The 13,847-nt window shown below is 41.1% G+C and overlaps 1 protein-coding gene across 16 annotated transcripts in view; it reads left to right on the top strand.

Moving 5' to 3' along the window:
* The first annotated feature begins 40 nt into the window (after positions 1–40).
* The window catches only part of LOC118418660 (girdin-like), a 49,279-nt gene continuing 35,472 nt past the window's right edge, over positions 41–13,847 (top strand). For 7 of the 16 annotated variants that reach the window (XM_035824683.1, XM_035824702.1, XM_035824736.1 and 4 more), the window contains exons 1-3: positions 41–576; positions 916–998; positions 4,674–4,782. In XM_035824683.1, the coding sequence (XP_035680576.1) occupies positions 511–576; positions 916–998; positions 4,674–4,782 (258 nt within the window). In that variant the 5' untranslated portion in view covers positions 41–510. The remainder of the gene's footprint in view (positions 577–915; positions 999–4,673; positions 4,783–13,847) is intronic. The other 9 variants (XM_035824672.1, XM_035824778.1, XM_035824763.1 and 6 more) reach the window with 2 other exon arrangements.

Genomic DNA, 13,847 nt, shown 5'->3' with positions numbered 1-13,847 from the left:
GGTAATTTTAGCCTTTCACACCGTTCAGAATGTGAACTGGGCTTTGAATTTTTGGTGTGGAGGTGAACTGCGGTGAGCTTCCTTTCCAACTTTCTTTTATCAGTTTTTTAGTCAGCTGGGGGCCGTTCAGGTGTAGCAAACTGTAGGTAGGGGTGTCTGCCGTCGAAAGTGGATTGTGTGTTCCCCAGGATTGCTTGTTCCACGGAGTTACGGGCGGATTTGTGCCGTACGGTTGGCGAGAAAGGATCGCGAGGCCGACCGATGTTCAGACCGGAACACCTTTAGTCGGACGGGAGTGGTGTGTACATAGTGCCAACCAACACTGTAGGACTGCTCAAAACAAGTGTCTATTATTCCGTTTTCCAACGTGCTGTGTCGTGCAGAATCTCGGGAGAACTCGACGCGTGTTTTGCTGTGTAAAATGAGCTGAGAGCGCCCTCCCTGCCACCCTGCAGTACGTGGCAAAACAAGCCTGAGTTTAGTCCGATTTTGTCGGGACAGGGACTCAACATGGCCGAGGAGGATGCAGACATCTCTCCCATGGAGGCCTTTATGGACAGTCCCTTGGTGGTCTGGGTAAGTCCTGAATCTCTGGTATGTTAATAAAGGCCAGGGACTGACCAATAGCTTGATAATGGGTCGTTGAAATGCTTTCATCTGATCATAAAACTAGTGACTAAATGTTTAACTGTAGTTGGAACAAATCTCTGGAAACAGTCGGAATACTGTAAAAATTAGAATCTAAAACATCAATCCCTAGTAGTTAAGGGTTAATTTCTATTCATGTGTATTCAAACCGTTCAGTAGCATCGTTTGTTCATTGTAATGCATGTTTCTGTAGTAGACCTCACACATACATGTGAGTGTTGTTGTTGTCAGCTGATTCCACAAACTGTTCTTCTGTCCCTGATACAGGCCAAGACCTTCAGCCCTGGCTCCAAGGTGGATTTCACAAACTTAGTGGAAGGAACGTTCCTGAACGAGATGATGCTCCAAATGTACGTCTCCAACTTTTCCTGTCTCTGTCATTACGTATGGTTAGATATACACCTACTTGTACCGGCTTCCCGACGGTTAAATTCTCACTCTTTGTTACATGATCTGTCATTCAATGACATCATCTGGGAAAATTCTAAAGCCTCTATTTGGGCGTAAACGTTGCAGCAAAGTTAAAACCTATTGTTAAGGGTGCTGCGGAGAGTAGGAGACCCTACCTTCAGATAAAATTCCAGTCACTTAACACCAAACCTGACACAGAAAGGTGTACACATCTTCCCTGGGGTGGATAACGGAAACACAGGTCTGGCCCAAGGGTGGACGTTGCCTCTATTGTTATCAGTACAGGTGGAAAAACTTACAGTGTAGGAAATGTGTTTAAATCCTTTGTGCCGCCAGCAAACAGCTGACAGGAAGCACCAACGTTCTCTACAAAGATCTCCTTTCTTTTCAATAGAAAAGCATAATTTGGTTCAGAAGGAGTTATTAACAACCACAGTGAAGTTTAACAAAAAACTTCCAAATGACAAGAAAGGTAGACAGGGCTGAAGTATGTACCAGGACAAAGGTGTGTGTAATCTAAGACAAGGTATTGTGACATGTGTGACCTGTAAACACCTTGGCACACCTGTGCTCATGACTTTCCCTCCCATAACGTATGTCTGCTGCCCGCATATAGTACATTGTCATGGCCGAGGGTCATGTACATTTTTGTCTGGCTACATCATTCTGTGCATTATTCATTATTGCAGCTGCAGACTTAACATTGCTTGGTAGAAACAAGGATGGCTCCTAATACTGTTGTTTCATATCCAAATTTATGTTTTATTATGTGGTGGAAGATTGAATTTTTCACTTTGTTAGATAATCAAGCACTTGTAATGTGCAGAAAATTGTGCAGATATGTGTTATATCTGTCAGATCAATCATGTGTTAATGAGGTGAAACAATTGTGACAGATTCTAGGATGGGTGTTATTGACAGTTGCCATTGAAGCTGTATTTGTCACTTTTCGCTCCTAGTTGTCATATTCTACAGCTGTTTGGTGTCTGTTGTGGAAAGTAGGGTTTCTTGTTTCAACAGCCTTTGTTGTGCAAAGGTGGATAATTAGAGATTCCAGCTATTTGGAGCAGTTTGTTTCTGTAGTCTGTTCTTGATGAGATGTTTTTCCACAAAGTGGTATTTACCACACATTGTTTTGTTATTTTCTGAATTGTCTATATGTAGGCCAAAGATGTCTAAAACCAACTGTGTAAACTATCTATAGCAGAACCATTAGCATGCTTATTTGTCATACATACATACATTAACACTGACTAGATGTGTACCTACTTCATTTGAACCTGGAAATTAAATGCAAATTGCTATTTTGTAGGTCATAATTCTGTGCCACCACAGATAAGCCATAACAGGAATGCCAAATGAGGTTTTGGTGCTCTCCTGGGATGGCAGACTACCATTTATGATGCATATGGGGGAAACCCTGTCTGCTTGTCCAGCCTAAACCTTGGCATGCGGAGCATGTCCCTCCACATTCTGGCCATGGCTTCTTACAAGTTTGTCATACTTGCCCGAGGTACCAGGACAAACCCCAATAGAACGGTGCCGACCTCTTAGCTCTTACTATAGGTCTGGAAGTAAATGCCGAAAATGCTCAAGCATTGATGGCACAGACTGTACATTAATTGCCAGAGGGTTAGAATCGTCACTAGGGATTGCTTGATTAATTTGTTAGGAACTAGCAGATGATAATTTAGACATGCATTCAACACTACAAAAGTACATGCATTTACTGACTTTAGTTTCAGCTACAGTATTCAGATGAGTTAGTTGGCTAGACTATGAACTGAAAGAGCATGTTTCAGTTCATAGTTTATAGGCATCGGTAGCATCCCATTTTCTTGAAATTCACGGTATGTTTCTGCTAAATCCATATTTTCTATTAGTACATCAGACTTGCAGCAGTTATTTTGGTTTATGTTCACTCAATCACAGAACACAAAAGGTTGTGGTTTAGTGAAAACTATGTAGTAATTACTTAAATTTTTAGGGGAAAGAGTCTAGTTTTAATTGTTTATGTCATTCAATAAAAAAACAACTCTAGTATTTTATTGGAAACTACTGTGGATCAACATTGATTTCTATACACGGAATGGACATTTTACACAGAAAGCAAAACAAAAACTGCAAAGACGTACTACAGTCCTATTCAAAGCTCTTGTAGTCTATATTATAGATGTGAAGTCAACACATTTGCATAAGTGCATCATCTAATGCAGACCCACCCTCAGAGTTCCTAACCCTAATATACATGCCAATTGTTGTGTTGCAGTCTTTAGAAAAACATGTAAGACGTCAGTCCTATGTTTGAGAAGAGCAACATGTCTAGCATGTCAAACAGCCGCTAACACACTATGCTAAAAGAGGAATATACTTGCCCATACAGTATCACTATCACTGGTATCACTTCCTATGTACTTACTAACACTTAGCACAGCTATGTACTTACTAGCTAAGCACAGAAGTGGGTGTTGTACCATGGGGTGATTTATGAGTTATAATGCTCATAATCTTTTGGCCAACAGGTATCTTCTGATACCCAGCCTTCTGAACAAAAGTTTTGCGTAGGGCATTAATTATTAACATTGGAGAGAGAAGCGTTTGATTGCAAAAGAATAGAAGTAGGTCTACTTGTTGGCAGTGTCACATAAAGCTTGTGGGTGAGATACGTGTAATCTCGTGGCCACCGTTACCTTTGACAGATATTTTCTAACTGAACTAACTTTTCTAAGGAAAAGAGTCAGGAGGCATATCTAAATATGCAAGTTGATTGTGCTAACCACAGGGTTTGGAAAAAAACCCAACAACAAATGACCAAATGTAAGCCCCAAGATTTTCAGTGTATAATTGTTTCCTGTAAGTATGTTGTGTCTTTATGTGGTGATGACAGGTTTAACTTTATGTTTAAAGGAGGGTTATATTGTGAAACATTGGCTGTCCACCCAGTCTGCCACATGTGTCTGTGTGAGAGTAGAAGTGACAGGCTCAATCATTGATTACCATGATCATTGATCTAGGTCAGCTTTGATAGAAACTGACAACAGTTTTGGGAATGTTGTTGGCTGTGACAATGCCAGCAACGCCAACAGCATATTTGTATGCGTTGGGGAGAAAGGGTTCACACTGCAGTTTTGCCACTTGTAACTACAGTTGGATGACAGTATAAATTTGTCAGTCTAAAGTAAGTGCTAACATTTTCTCAGGGATACCTGCATGTCGTACAACATTTTCCAGAAGGGTTCTGTTGTAGGTCTTAGACTAGTTAGAGATAAGGTTAGAATGGCCTTCCGGGCATGGTCTCCTGCTGTACCCTTTAATCTTTGCTGTGATTTGTCGGTTTAACTGTTGTCTGGTAACATCAGGGCTAGGTTAGGTCAGGCGTGCAGTTTACTGTGCAGTATTTTTAACTTCTATCCATGTACATGTACCTCAGTATGGTACAATGGTACCCAAAGAGCAGATTCTGTATTTTTTACTTATTTAGGACCAATAGGCTAATATATGTCTACTTTTGTTAAATCTTTATGGTGTCTCTATTGAAGAATATAGCAAATACTCAGTTTTGCACGCAGTGTTTACAACAGGGTCATAACCCAGTTTTGATTTCCCTCCCACAGTGACCCTCGACCAACTAACCAGCGGATCAACAAGCAGGTGCAAGGCCAGGTGCACCTACGTATCCAGAACCTGGCTATTCTGATGAGGCACATCAAGTCCTACTACCAGGTAAGAACTGTTATACAGATGACTCACTCTCCCGGGCCTAGGAAGTTTAATGTTGTGTATCTGGTCAATGTTGTGAAAAAATTAAGGTCAGTAGGTATTGCGAGGACGAACTGAACTGAATTGGTAGGGTTTCTCGTTTCTGCTGAAATTATCCAACAAATACTGTCTTAGCGATATAAAACTGACATGCATCAGAATGGTGGTAGTTTTGACATCATTTTTCAATTATGCAACTATACACAGACATGTGTTTTACAAGCATAAATTTTCTATTGCAACAGAAATTAGTTGAAAAACATTGTTTTTCTCACTCAGATATCAGATCTAAAATTTATGTTCCTTGATGGTGATTGGCTAAAAAAAGGATTGGGCAACCAGAAACACAACATTTTTTCCCCTGGGTGTGTATTATTGTGCCAAACATACTTGTGACAGATTTGAAAGGTACTATAGTTACTTTGAAATGAGAGAGAGTCACATTCATAAATCTCAGGTAGAAGTGTAAGGGTACTGACTAGTCTAGGGTACTTCAGGTCTTAACTTCAGCAGGTAACTGCAGGTGATAGACTTTCCTGAATATTGTAGAGTTCCTGCATTGATCAGCTGCATTGGATCAGGAGGCACTACAGGGATGTTGACCCAATTCTTGTCTGTACTTAGTGCCTATTTGTTTGTTTAGGTATACATACCAAATCCATGATAAGGATATGGTAATAGTCTTTATTAGCATATTGCATTGATGATTCACAAGCTAGATCCTGAGGTCTCGTACTACATGGAAGTATAGAAAGTAATACAAAATTCTGCATAAACCATGTACTGTGAAAGACTTAAACCAAGATTCATGTTTAATTCTAAACCCAATTACTTGAATTAGTGAGTATGTATTGCCAGATTAATGCTCTTGTACGAGAAATGTAGTTAGTTAGCCAGAGGCTGCATCAGAACAAAGTAATGTGTATTCAATCAAAAAGAGAAACAAACAGATTTTGATGTTTACCAAAATATCATGGTCAGTACTAATGGTATTGCAGAATTTATCTCTGTTTGTAGCATGTCTGGTACATGCAAAAGGCTGTTTGAAGGTTTTCAACACACAGAAACTGAGAAAGTGATGTGCTACATGTATTGTTGTGATCTTGTCTGGCATCTGCTATCTGGTGTCCAGCAGTGCCCAAGCCCAAACACAAATATCCTGCTGTTAAATTAAGGAATTCCTGCTCAATTAGGCATGACCCTCTCTGAGCTGTTTCTGTTTGTTTTTGAGTGACTTTCACCTTGAGACAACATGTAACTGGTGTTCTAACTGTGAAAGACCATCATGCATATATATTGCAGATATTGTCATACATGTAATGTATGTGTATATGTGTTGTTTTGATGCAGATCCAATGTTCTTGAGTTGATATATGAAGAAAGGTAGTGGTGTATGCATCTAGAATAAAGAGGATACTAGAAATAATTTCATAACATGTGTACTTACCTACGGTAAACAGTTTTGTTGTCGCCAACACTCCATGCTAACTTGTACTCATGTCTTAAGTTTTAGCAACAAGGCTAAGGAATTCAGGGTACTTGTTTGTACGTACATGTTAGAATGCAGGGCATCTTGTAAACCCTTGGACTACTGTAAGTTGGAGAAACAGCTTGCGATGATCATGTGCGGTACATTGGGTAGATGGACATAGCAGAAACTTGAAAGAGACCCCAGATGTTTCAACTGACATTTTACTGATGCCAAAGTATCTGCCTGTTTTGCCAGTTGTGTCACTGAATGAGGGATCAAGGTCATTTTAAAAGGAGTGCAGCTTCTCAAGTGGAAAAGTCTATGGTGCTCTTCATCTCATCTATGATGACATGATGATACCTCTAGTTTCACATTGGCCTGGAATATAAACAGATGTTAGGAGAAAACCATATGTAGAATGTACCTTTCCAAAATAGACTTTCCCTACCAAAACAGATTGTGAGCATGATCATGTAACAACATTAGTGCTACTGAAAGGTAACTTGAACTGCAAATTCATGTTGTAGACATCATGTTGATATTGATAGCTAGCAGACTTCTTGCACTATATATATATTGTAAGGAATTTAGTTTGAGAAACTTTACAGATTATTTGGTATAATGAACTAAAACTGTGTGCCAGTGGAAGCCTTGTTACCAACCTGCTGTTATTTCAAGACTGATCAATATTTTTCCAGAAACATGTGGTGTTTTTCCAGGCTGTTGCACACATGCTGATATCAAGGTTATATATATATAGTATATGTGTGTCACATTTAAACAGAGGCATATGCTATCATCCTCTTGGTGTGAACAAGGCGGTGATCATGAACATGTACCTCAGTAGCCTTGTTGTAAAGGTAGCCTTTTTGAGGCTGTAGGGGTAGTGGATTATTCATGCGCTGTGTATTGGAAGGCAGGGCCCATCACTCTCCTCCTTTTTTATTTCCTTTTACTTTCCCAATTGAAGTTTGGTATTCATACGCCTGGGATGAAGAGGAAAGATGTGTCAAGTGTTTTTTTCAATAAAACATGTATCCTGCCAGGAATACCAGGAATCAAACATAGCTATCCCTTTTCTGCTAAGTCTAGTTGCTTCAAGTACGTTGTTTTTCGATGCACTCATTTGTTGTTGCACCCAATTTGCAATGTCCAGTTCCATAAAAGCTTGTCATGCAATTCTGCCAGGCCTCTGGTTCAAAAGGCTATCATAAGTCAAACCAGACAAGGTGGTGAAGGATTGGCCTGTGTTGGAAGACACCCAAGAATCACTCTGATAGTAATGGTCAGTGAGGAGTCAGGCCAGGCCCTGTCCTGGTACCCCTCCCCAAACTGGACATCCCATATGCAGTCTGCAGTTATAAAAAGTTTCCTGTAATGTACATGTAGATTAACTTGGCTAGAAAATGAAGTTGTCTTTGAATATTGTATCCTTGTTGCTCGAAGATTTTTGGTAACGTAAAGTTCCTTGTTTCAATCTGCCCAATATTTCTCTATACTATATATCTAGTTTTTTGTTTGTATACTGCAAGTAGAGGTTCACTCAGAAGTGTCCTTGCACAAAGTCTTCTAATGGTAAAAACCTGTCCCAGGGTGCAATCAGACCCATCCTGTGATAATAACATGTGGAGCCCTGAAAGGTCAGCTGACAATCAATACTCATCATAGTACTAGTATGTACTGTAAATTATTAAATGTATTTGGTGGTATTTTTCGCCATTTTCTTGTTGTGTTGCCAATGAATTACTTCTGTATGACAGAATTGTTTCAATGGCGAACTTGTAACATCACAAAAGCCTCATTCCCCGTTTACTGCAGTCCCAGTGAAAATAAATGGATTTATGGTAGTTTCTCAGACCATTGATTTGTTGCTGCTCCAGGTTGTTTTGGAATAGAATGCTTACACTTGTGTTAAATGTTGAGCAACATTAGGAATCCTGTGCACAGATTAAAATATCTTTCCCAATGAGCCAATGACAATTTTATGTAGAGTCCAAGAAGAAATGACCCAAAACATGACAACCACTCAATCTCTTATTTCCTCTTGATTAGTCTTTAAGTATGACTAATATTCAGGAGTTTTGTCAATCATGTAGTAACATTCCACACAGACTCTAGCTGGGATCCAGGATGCAGATTAGTGTCGTTGGTTTCTCCATGCCAACTGTCCTGAAAATGGTTCTTATTCATATGTTCTGCCTTGTGGCAAAGTAGACCCTAGTGTAGCGTACGAGACCTATGATTTTTTTCTGTACCAACCAGTTTTGGTACTCGTATGTACTTAGCCATTTTGTAGCATTAGCGCTCATTAGACTGAGCTGATTATATAGGTGCCATCCAAAGCGAATAGCTTCAGATGTGTTGTTTTGAAGGATATCATCTCTACATGACCCGTAATATTTTCAGGGCTGAACAATTTGATAATCATGATATTGAGATCAGAGAAGTATGCAGTTGTACATGTACATTGTATGGAGTTTCTTTGTCATTCTTTGCCAACTTTACTGATGTTTATTTTGAATTGGACCCAGAAGTAGTGCAGAGGACATTTTCAGTCAGTCATGCATCCTGCCACTAGCAGTTGAACCTTACCCCTTAGAAGGTTGTACTTGTACACAAGTTGGGAGGCTGAACGTTGTGTTGCACTGGTGTATGACCCACATGTTTAGAGCAGCTGTTTTTCTTGTCCACCAGTGCATGTCCCCGTGGCTCCCATGCCCAGCCAGCCATAAAATAGTCACCCCTATTCTCATGTAGGTGCCAAACGTATTCATGGCTTCCTCCTAAATCCTGCTCACCAAAGAAAAGTTTTTAGAGGGGGGCCTATTCTGGGCCTATTCTGTTCCCATTGGTCTTCTGTAGTATTTACAATTGTTGCTATGGCAACTGGGAACCAAAGAATAGGAAATGATGTAGTCAAGAATGTTTAGTGGTTGTGGAAATGTGAGGTATGTGAATGCAGTCATGACGGACTTAGCTAGTGTTACACTGCTTTCTGTGTGACAGGAACAAGAAAGGATCTGATGCATCATGTTTATTTTCATTCTAGACATAACCAACAACTTGATTCTCAACATAATGGAAGAGGTCACTTTCAAGTTGTTAAAGGCTGCGTGTAAACAATCAAATCAGCTTTCTGTAATATGGGACATCTTTAGAGCACCACTTTCAAGGAGACACACATATTTCAATGTACAATATGAACTACTACTAGTATGTAAACTGTAGTCTGTGTTCTAAATATCTTGTATGAGAATCATGACATATTATCTCTACTAGACCTAAAGTTTTTGGAATATTGATACACTCGTGCAGATTCTTGATTGACTTTATCATCAGTCCTATGTCTGTTACTGACATATCCGCTGTACTTTGTTTTGCCCCAAGTTTCTGAATGCTAGTTTAGTTGTCATGCTGGCCTGCACCTCAGGCATGTGCCCTTACAGGCCCTCAGCCAGCCCTGTGGGTTTGTTTCAACTGTCTGTCTGCATTATACATGTGCCGTCTCCACCACAGTGTGTACTGGAATGTTTTAAACAGCCTAATTGTTGATAAGATAAAGCATTAATTGAATTCAGAGAGTATCACTGTATCCTTATTCGTGATAATTGGTAGCCTAGGGTATTGTGCATTTGTCTGGCCAAAAGAAAGACATTTGTGGAGAAAGACCACTTTTTCTGCTGAATATATTTGTAAAAATTTCTATTGCAAAGGTTTGTAAGGGCTTTCCTTATAATATTTTTGTGATGTACAAGTAGTGACAGAATCCTTGCAAATTCTCTTTACTGCGGCCTTGAATATGGTTTCTCCACAGTGTGTCCCAGATCTGTCAGGTCTGTTTCTGTCCATTTCTTTCCTGGATGTCCTGGTAAATAATCATTTCCTTCTTCCCTGTGTGTCTGTACACCGTCACCTGCTGCTGCCAGGCCACACGCCATATTTCCCTCCTCAGTGTTTGAAAGCTGCCTTTGTGTTTGCAGAGGGCCTATGATTTTCCAACTGTGCTATATGCTTGCCTTCTTGCATGCAATTGAGGTCAGGGGGCACTGCACTGTGTTTGGAGACTTGCCAGGAATGTAGGCATTTGGACTCTCTTGCTAACCCTCACTGTGGAACAAAGGATGCACATACTGCCCACACTTTTTAATGTTTGCTGTATCATGTCAAAGTTTTTTTATATTTCAGCCATACATAGTATGGTGAAATATATTGTATTCGTAATGTTTCTTCTTTCTTTCTTCTTCTTTCTCCTGTCAAATCTTCAAAGTGATTCATCTCCGCCGTTCGTGGACCGAATGACCTGAAATTTGGCACAGGGGTAGAATGGGCCAATACCTTGATGCTTTTTTCTCAGTTTTTTCATATCTGCCTCTAAAATGATTTTATTGAGGTTTCAAGGTCATGTTTTGACCAAAATAAAATATATTGTCCCCCTGTACCCTGTACCGTGCCAAGCACGCGCCTTCGCTGTTTCAGGAACTTATCAGCTCCAAGGGAGGTGTTTTATAGCACCGGCCCGCCGTACCGCTGTCTTGCAGCCCCTCCCACCCGTCCCAGGACCGCCGCGGAAATGTAAACAAAGCGGCGAGAAGGCCTTGCCGCACGTTCATCAGCGGGGTGGAATCCCTCCCCGGAACAGCCAATATGCATAAGCTTTCCCGCGAAACTCCTTACTTGGGGAGCGTGGTTGATGTAAACAAAGGCTCTTACTAGTAGTTGCGTCATTTCTTTTTCTGTGAGGAAAATACAATCAATTCTTTCTGACACATTTCTAGAGCAAGAACGGGTCGCGTTCCCAAATTTCCTGTTCTAAATTTTGCGTGTGCCGCCCTGCTTTTGCGCCAAAAAATGTAAAAAGTGTAGCGAGTGTGCCTTGCCGCGAGTTATCAGTGGGGTGGGACCCCTCCCCGGAACAGCCAGTTCCCGGGGAATGTCCCGTATTTGGGGATCGGGGTTGACCAACAGGCAGTTACTAGTAGTTGCGTAATTTTTATTTCAGCGCGGGAAATAGAATCAATTCTTTCCGACATAATTTTGGAACAATAGCGGGTCGCGTTCCCAAAATTCCTGTTCTAAATTTGAAGCTCTTTGGCTCGGCAACGTAAGTTACAAACCATCGTAAGTTTGTATGTAAAACCCGGGCGTCAGGCAAGCCTCGCAAAGTGACCCCGCCCATAAACCGCCAGGGCAGTGTCGGCAGTGTTAGTGGGATCCTTCGCCGACTTTGTCAAAGGGCCGCCGGCTATCAATCAAACGCGGATGTTGATTAGAGTTTCAAACAGTCATGGTGCCGTACAGCGAAATTCATGCTTCGTGAATACATTCCTTGGACTTTCTTTCCCACAGCGGTGCTTCTACAAAATATCTATTAGACTGTAACACTGAGTCCCACATGTTTTAAATAATAGAATCTGACGCGAAACAGCGGTTTTTGCCCGGTATTTTTCTTGAAACATGTCCGTGGGAATATCGTCTGACGGCGAGGCGGCGACGCAGGGATATCAAACCGTCAACATTACATAAGTCGCACGGTGGCTAACAACGCTGCGAAGATAACGTTATTAGCGCTCTAACTTGGTAAGCGCTTCAACTTCGGATGGCAACCCGGACAATATTTATCAAGTACTGTTGAGCTGAGTAAAGTTTGTTGTTTATGAGTTTTTAGTTGTCTTTGAAGCTTTTATCCGAAATATTGTTACGTCAAACTGCTGAAGAAAAGTTAAGTGACTGCTACGATGTTCGTAGATATGGCCCTAAAAACTGATAAAATAAGCCTTCTCAATAGCCTAAAATGCAAGAGCTTAAGGGCTTCGCCCCCCTGGGTCCCCCCACCGGGGCGCTGCCCCTGGACCCCGCCGGGGGCCTTCGCCGGTCCCCGGACCCCTGCCCCGACGCTGTGAAAAATTTCTGGCGAGAACACTGGACTAATATATACTGCAGTGTTCCCGCCAGAATTTTTTTCGGGGGCCGCCGAAGAACGCCGAAGGCCCCGGCCCGGCAGGGTCCAGGGGCAGAGCCCCGTTGGGGGTCCCAGGGGGGCGAAGCCCGCCTGAAACTCTTGCACTTTAGGCTATTCAGAAGGCTTATTGTATCAGTTTTTAGGGGCATTTCTGTAATAATCACAGCAGTCACTTAACTTCTCTGCAGGAGTTTAGCGTAAAAGTATTTCAGGTCAAACCGTCAAAGGCAAATAAAAACAAACTTTAACGTTAATGACTTCAACAGTACTTATAACTTTTGTCCGGTTTGCCATCCGAAGTTGAATCGCTATCGATGGTATTTTCGATGCACTCGGAACCTTCTAAAAACGTACGGAGCTAACGGTTAGCTCCGTACGTTTTTAGAAGGTTCCGTTTATCACGGAATTGCTGTTGTTTCAGAAATCTCACGGACTTATGCTTACAAACATTCCTAACTTGTGTTTCTTCTTCTTTCTTTCTTTCTCCTGTCAAATTTTCAAAGCGAATCATCTCCGTCGTTCCTGGATCCGGACCGAATGACCTGAAATTTTGCACAATGCATATGGTAGAGTGGACCAATACCTAAAAGTTTGGTACAGGCGTGCATGGAGTATTTATTTAAAGAACCCAATTTTCATTTTTGGCGTATATCACTTCAAAATGACCCATTTCGGGGTTTTACGGGAGGTGTTTTGGCCATTCTCGACGTTTAGTGCGTTCCATATATGGCAAACAAAGCAATAACTCCCGCCCTGGGCGACAGGTGACAGGTGTCAGTCTGCTAATTAATTGAATTGTGCCGCCAGCCAATCAGCGAAGAGAAAGGAACACTTCGTCGGCAATGACGCAACATTTGATTGTCATGTTTATATGTAGACGGAACCATTCATATTTGAGAGGATTTTGTAATTTATGTTACTCCATAAAAGGTTACTGCAAAGAAAATAGGAATATAATATGTGACCATTATTTTGAAAACAGCAATTACAAATATACACAAAATATATATACGGAAAGAAACTTTTAGGTTTGAGATTTTTATGCAGACCTTCTTGAAGATTCCACCCCGGACTCGTCCATTTTTAATTTTACATTTACGTCGCAGACTCCCGCAGCAACTGCATTTAGTCTGCAGTTTTCTGCGCATTTTACGTCAGCTTTTACCCAGTTTCGGTTGTCATCGGTAGCAGAATATCTTTAGGTGAGAAATGGCTAGCCTTACATTGTTCACTCCGTTGTTAATGTACATTGAAAGGTGTTTTCGTTTGTGAAATACGTCAAAACAACGTTATATGAGAACTGTGGAACGCTGGTACCGCAGGCAAGTGCTGACAAGCTACTGCCGTCGTTGTGTATCTCCGTTTGTTGTCAAAAACATGCATGAACTGATAACGTTAGTAGGCGAAATCAGTTTTCCTTGGGAAAGGGCAAAAGATACTTCCACACGAGATGTCATGGTGTTTTCTGCTTCATTTCTGTTTTTTGACGGTAACTAGTTATCTTTATTTTGATCGTGACGACGTCCACATACTAGTATTTTTCTGTGGGGAGGGGGGGGGGGTCAAATATATTATGCTGCTTATTGTGTAACAGTGGGT

This window comes from Branchiostoma floridae, chromosome 1, assembly GCF_000003815.2.
Source record: "Branchiostoma floridae strain S238N-H82 chromosome 1, Bfl_VNyyK, whole genome shotgun sequence".
NCBI classification, from domain to species: domain Eukaryota; kingdom Metazoa; phylum Chordata; class Leptocardii; order Amphioxiformes; family Branchiostomatidae; genus Branchiostoma; species Branchiostoma floridae.
The sequence above is the reverse complement of the archived record's forward strand: the minus strand, read 5'-3'. Positions and strand labels throughout refer to the sequence as shown.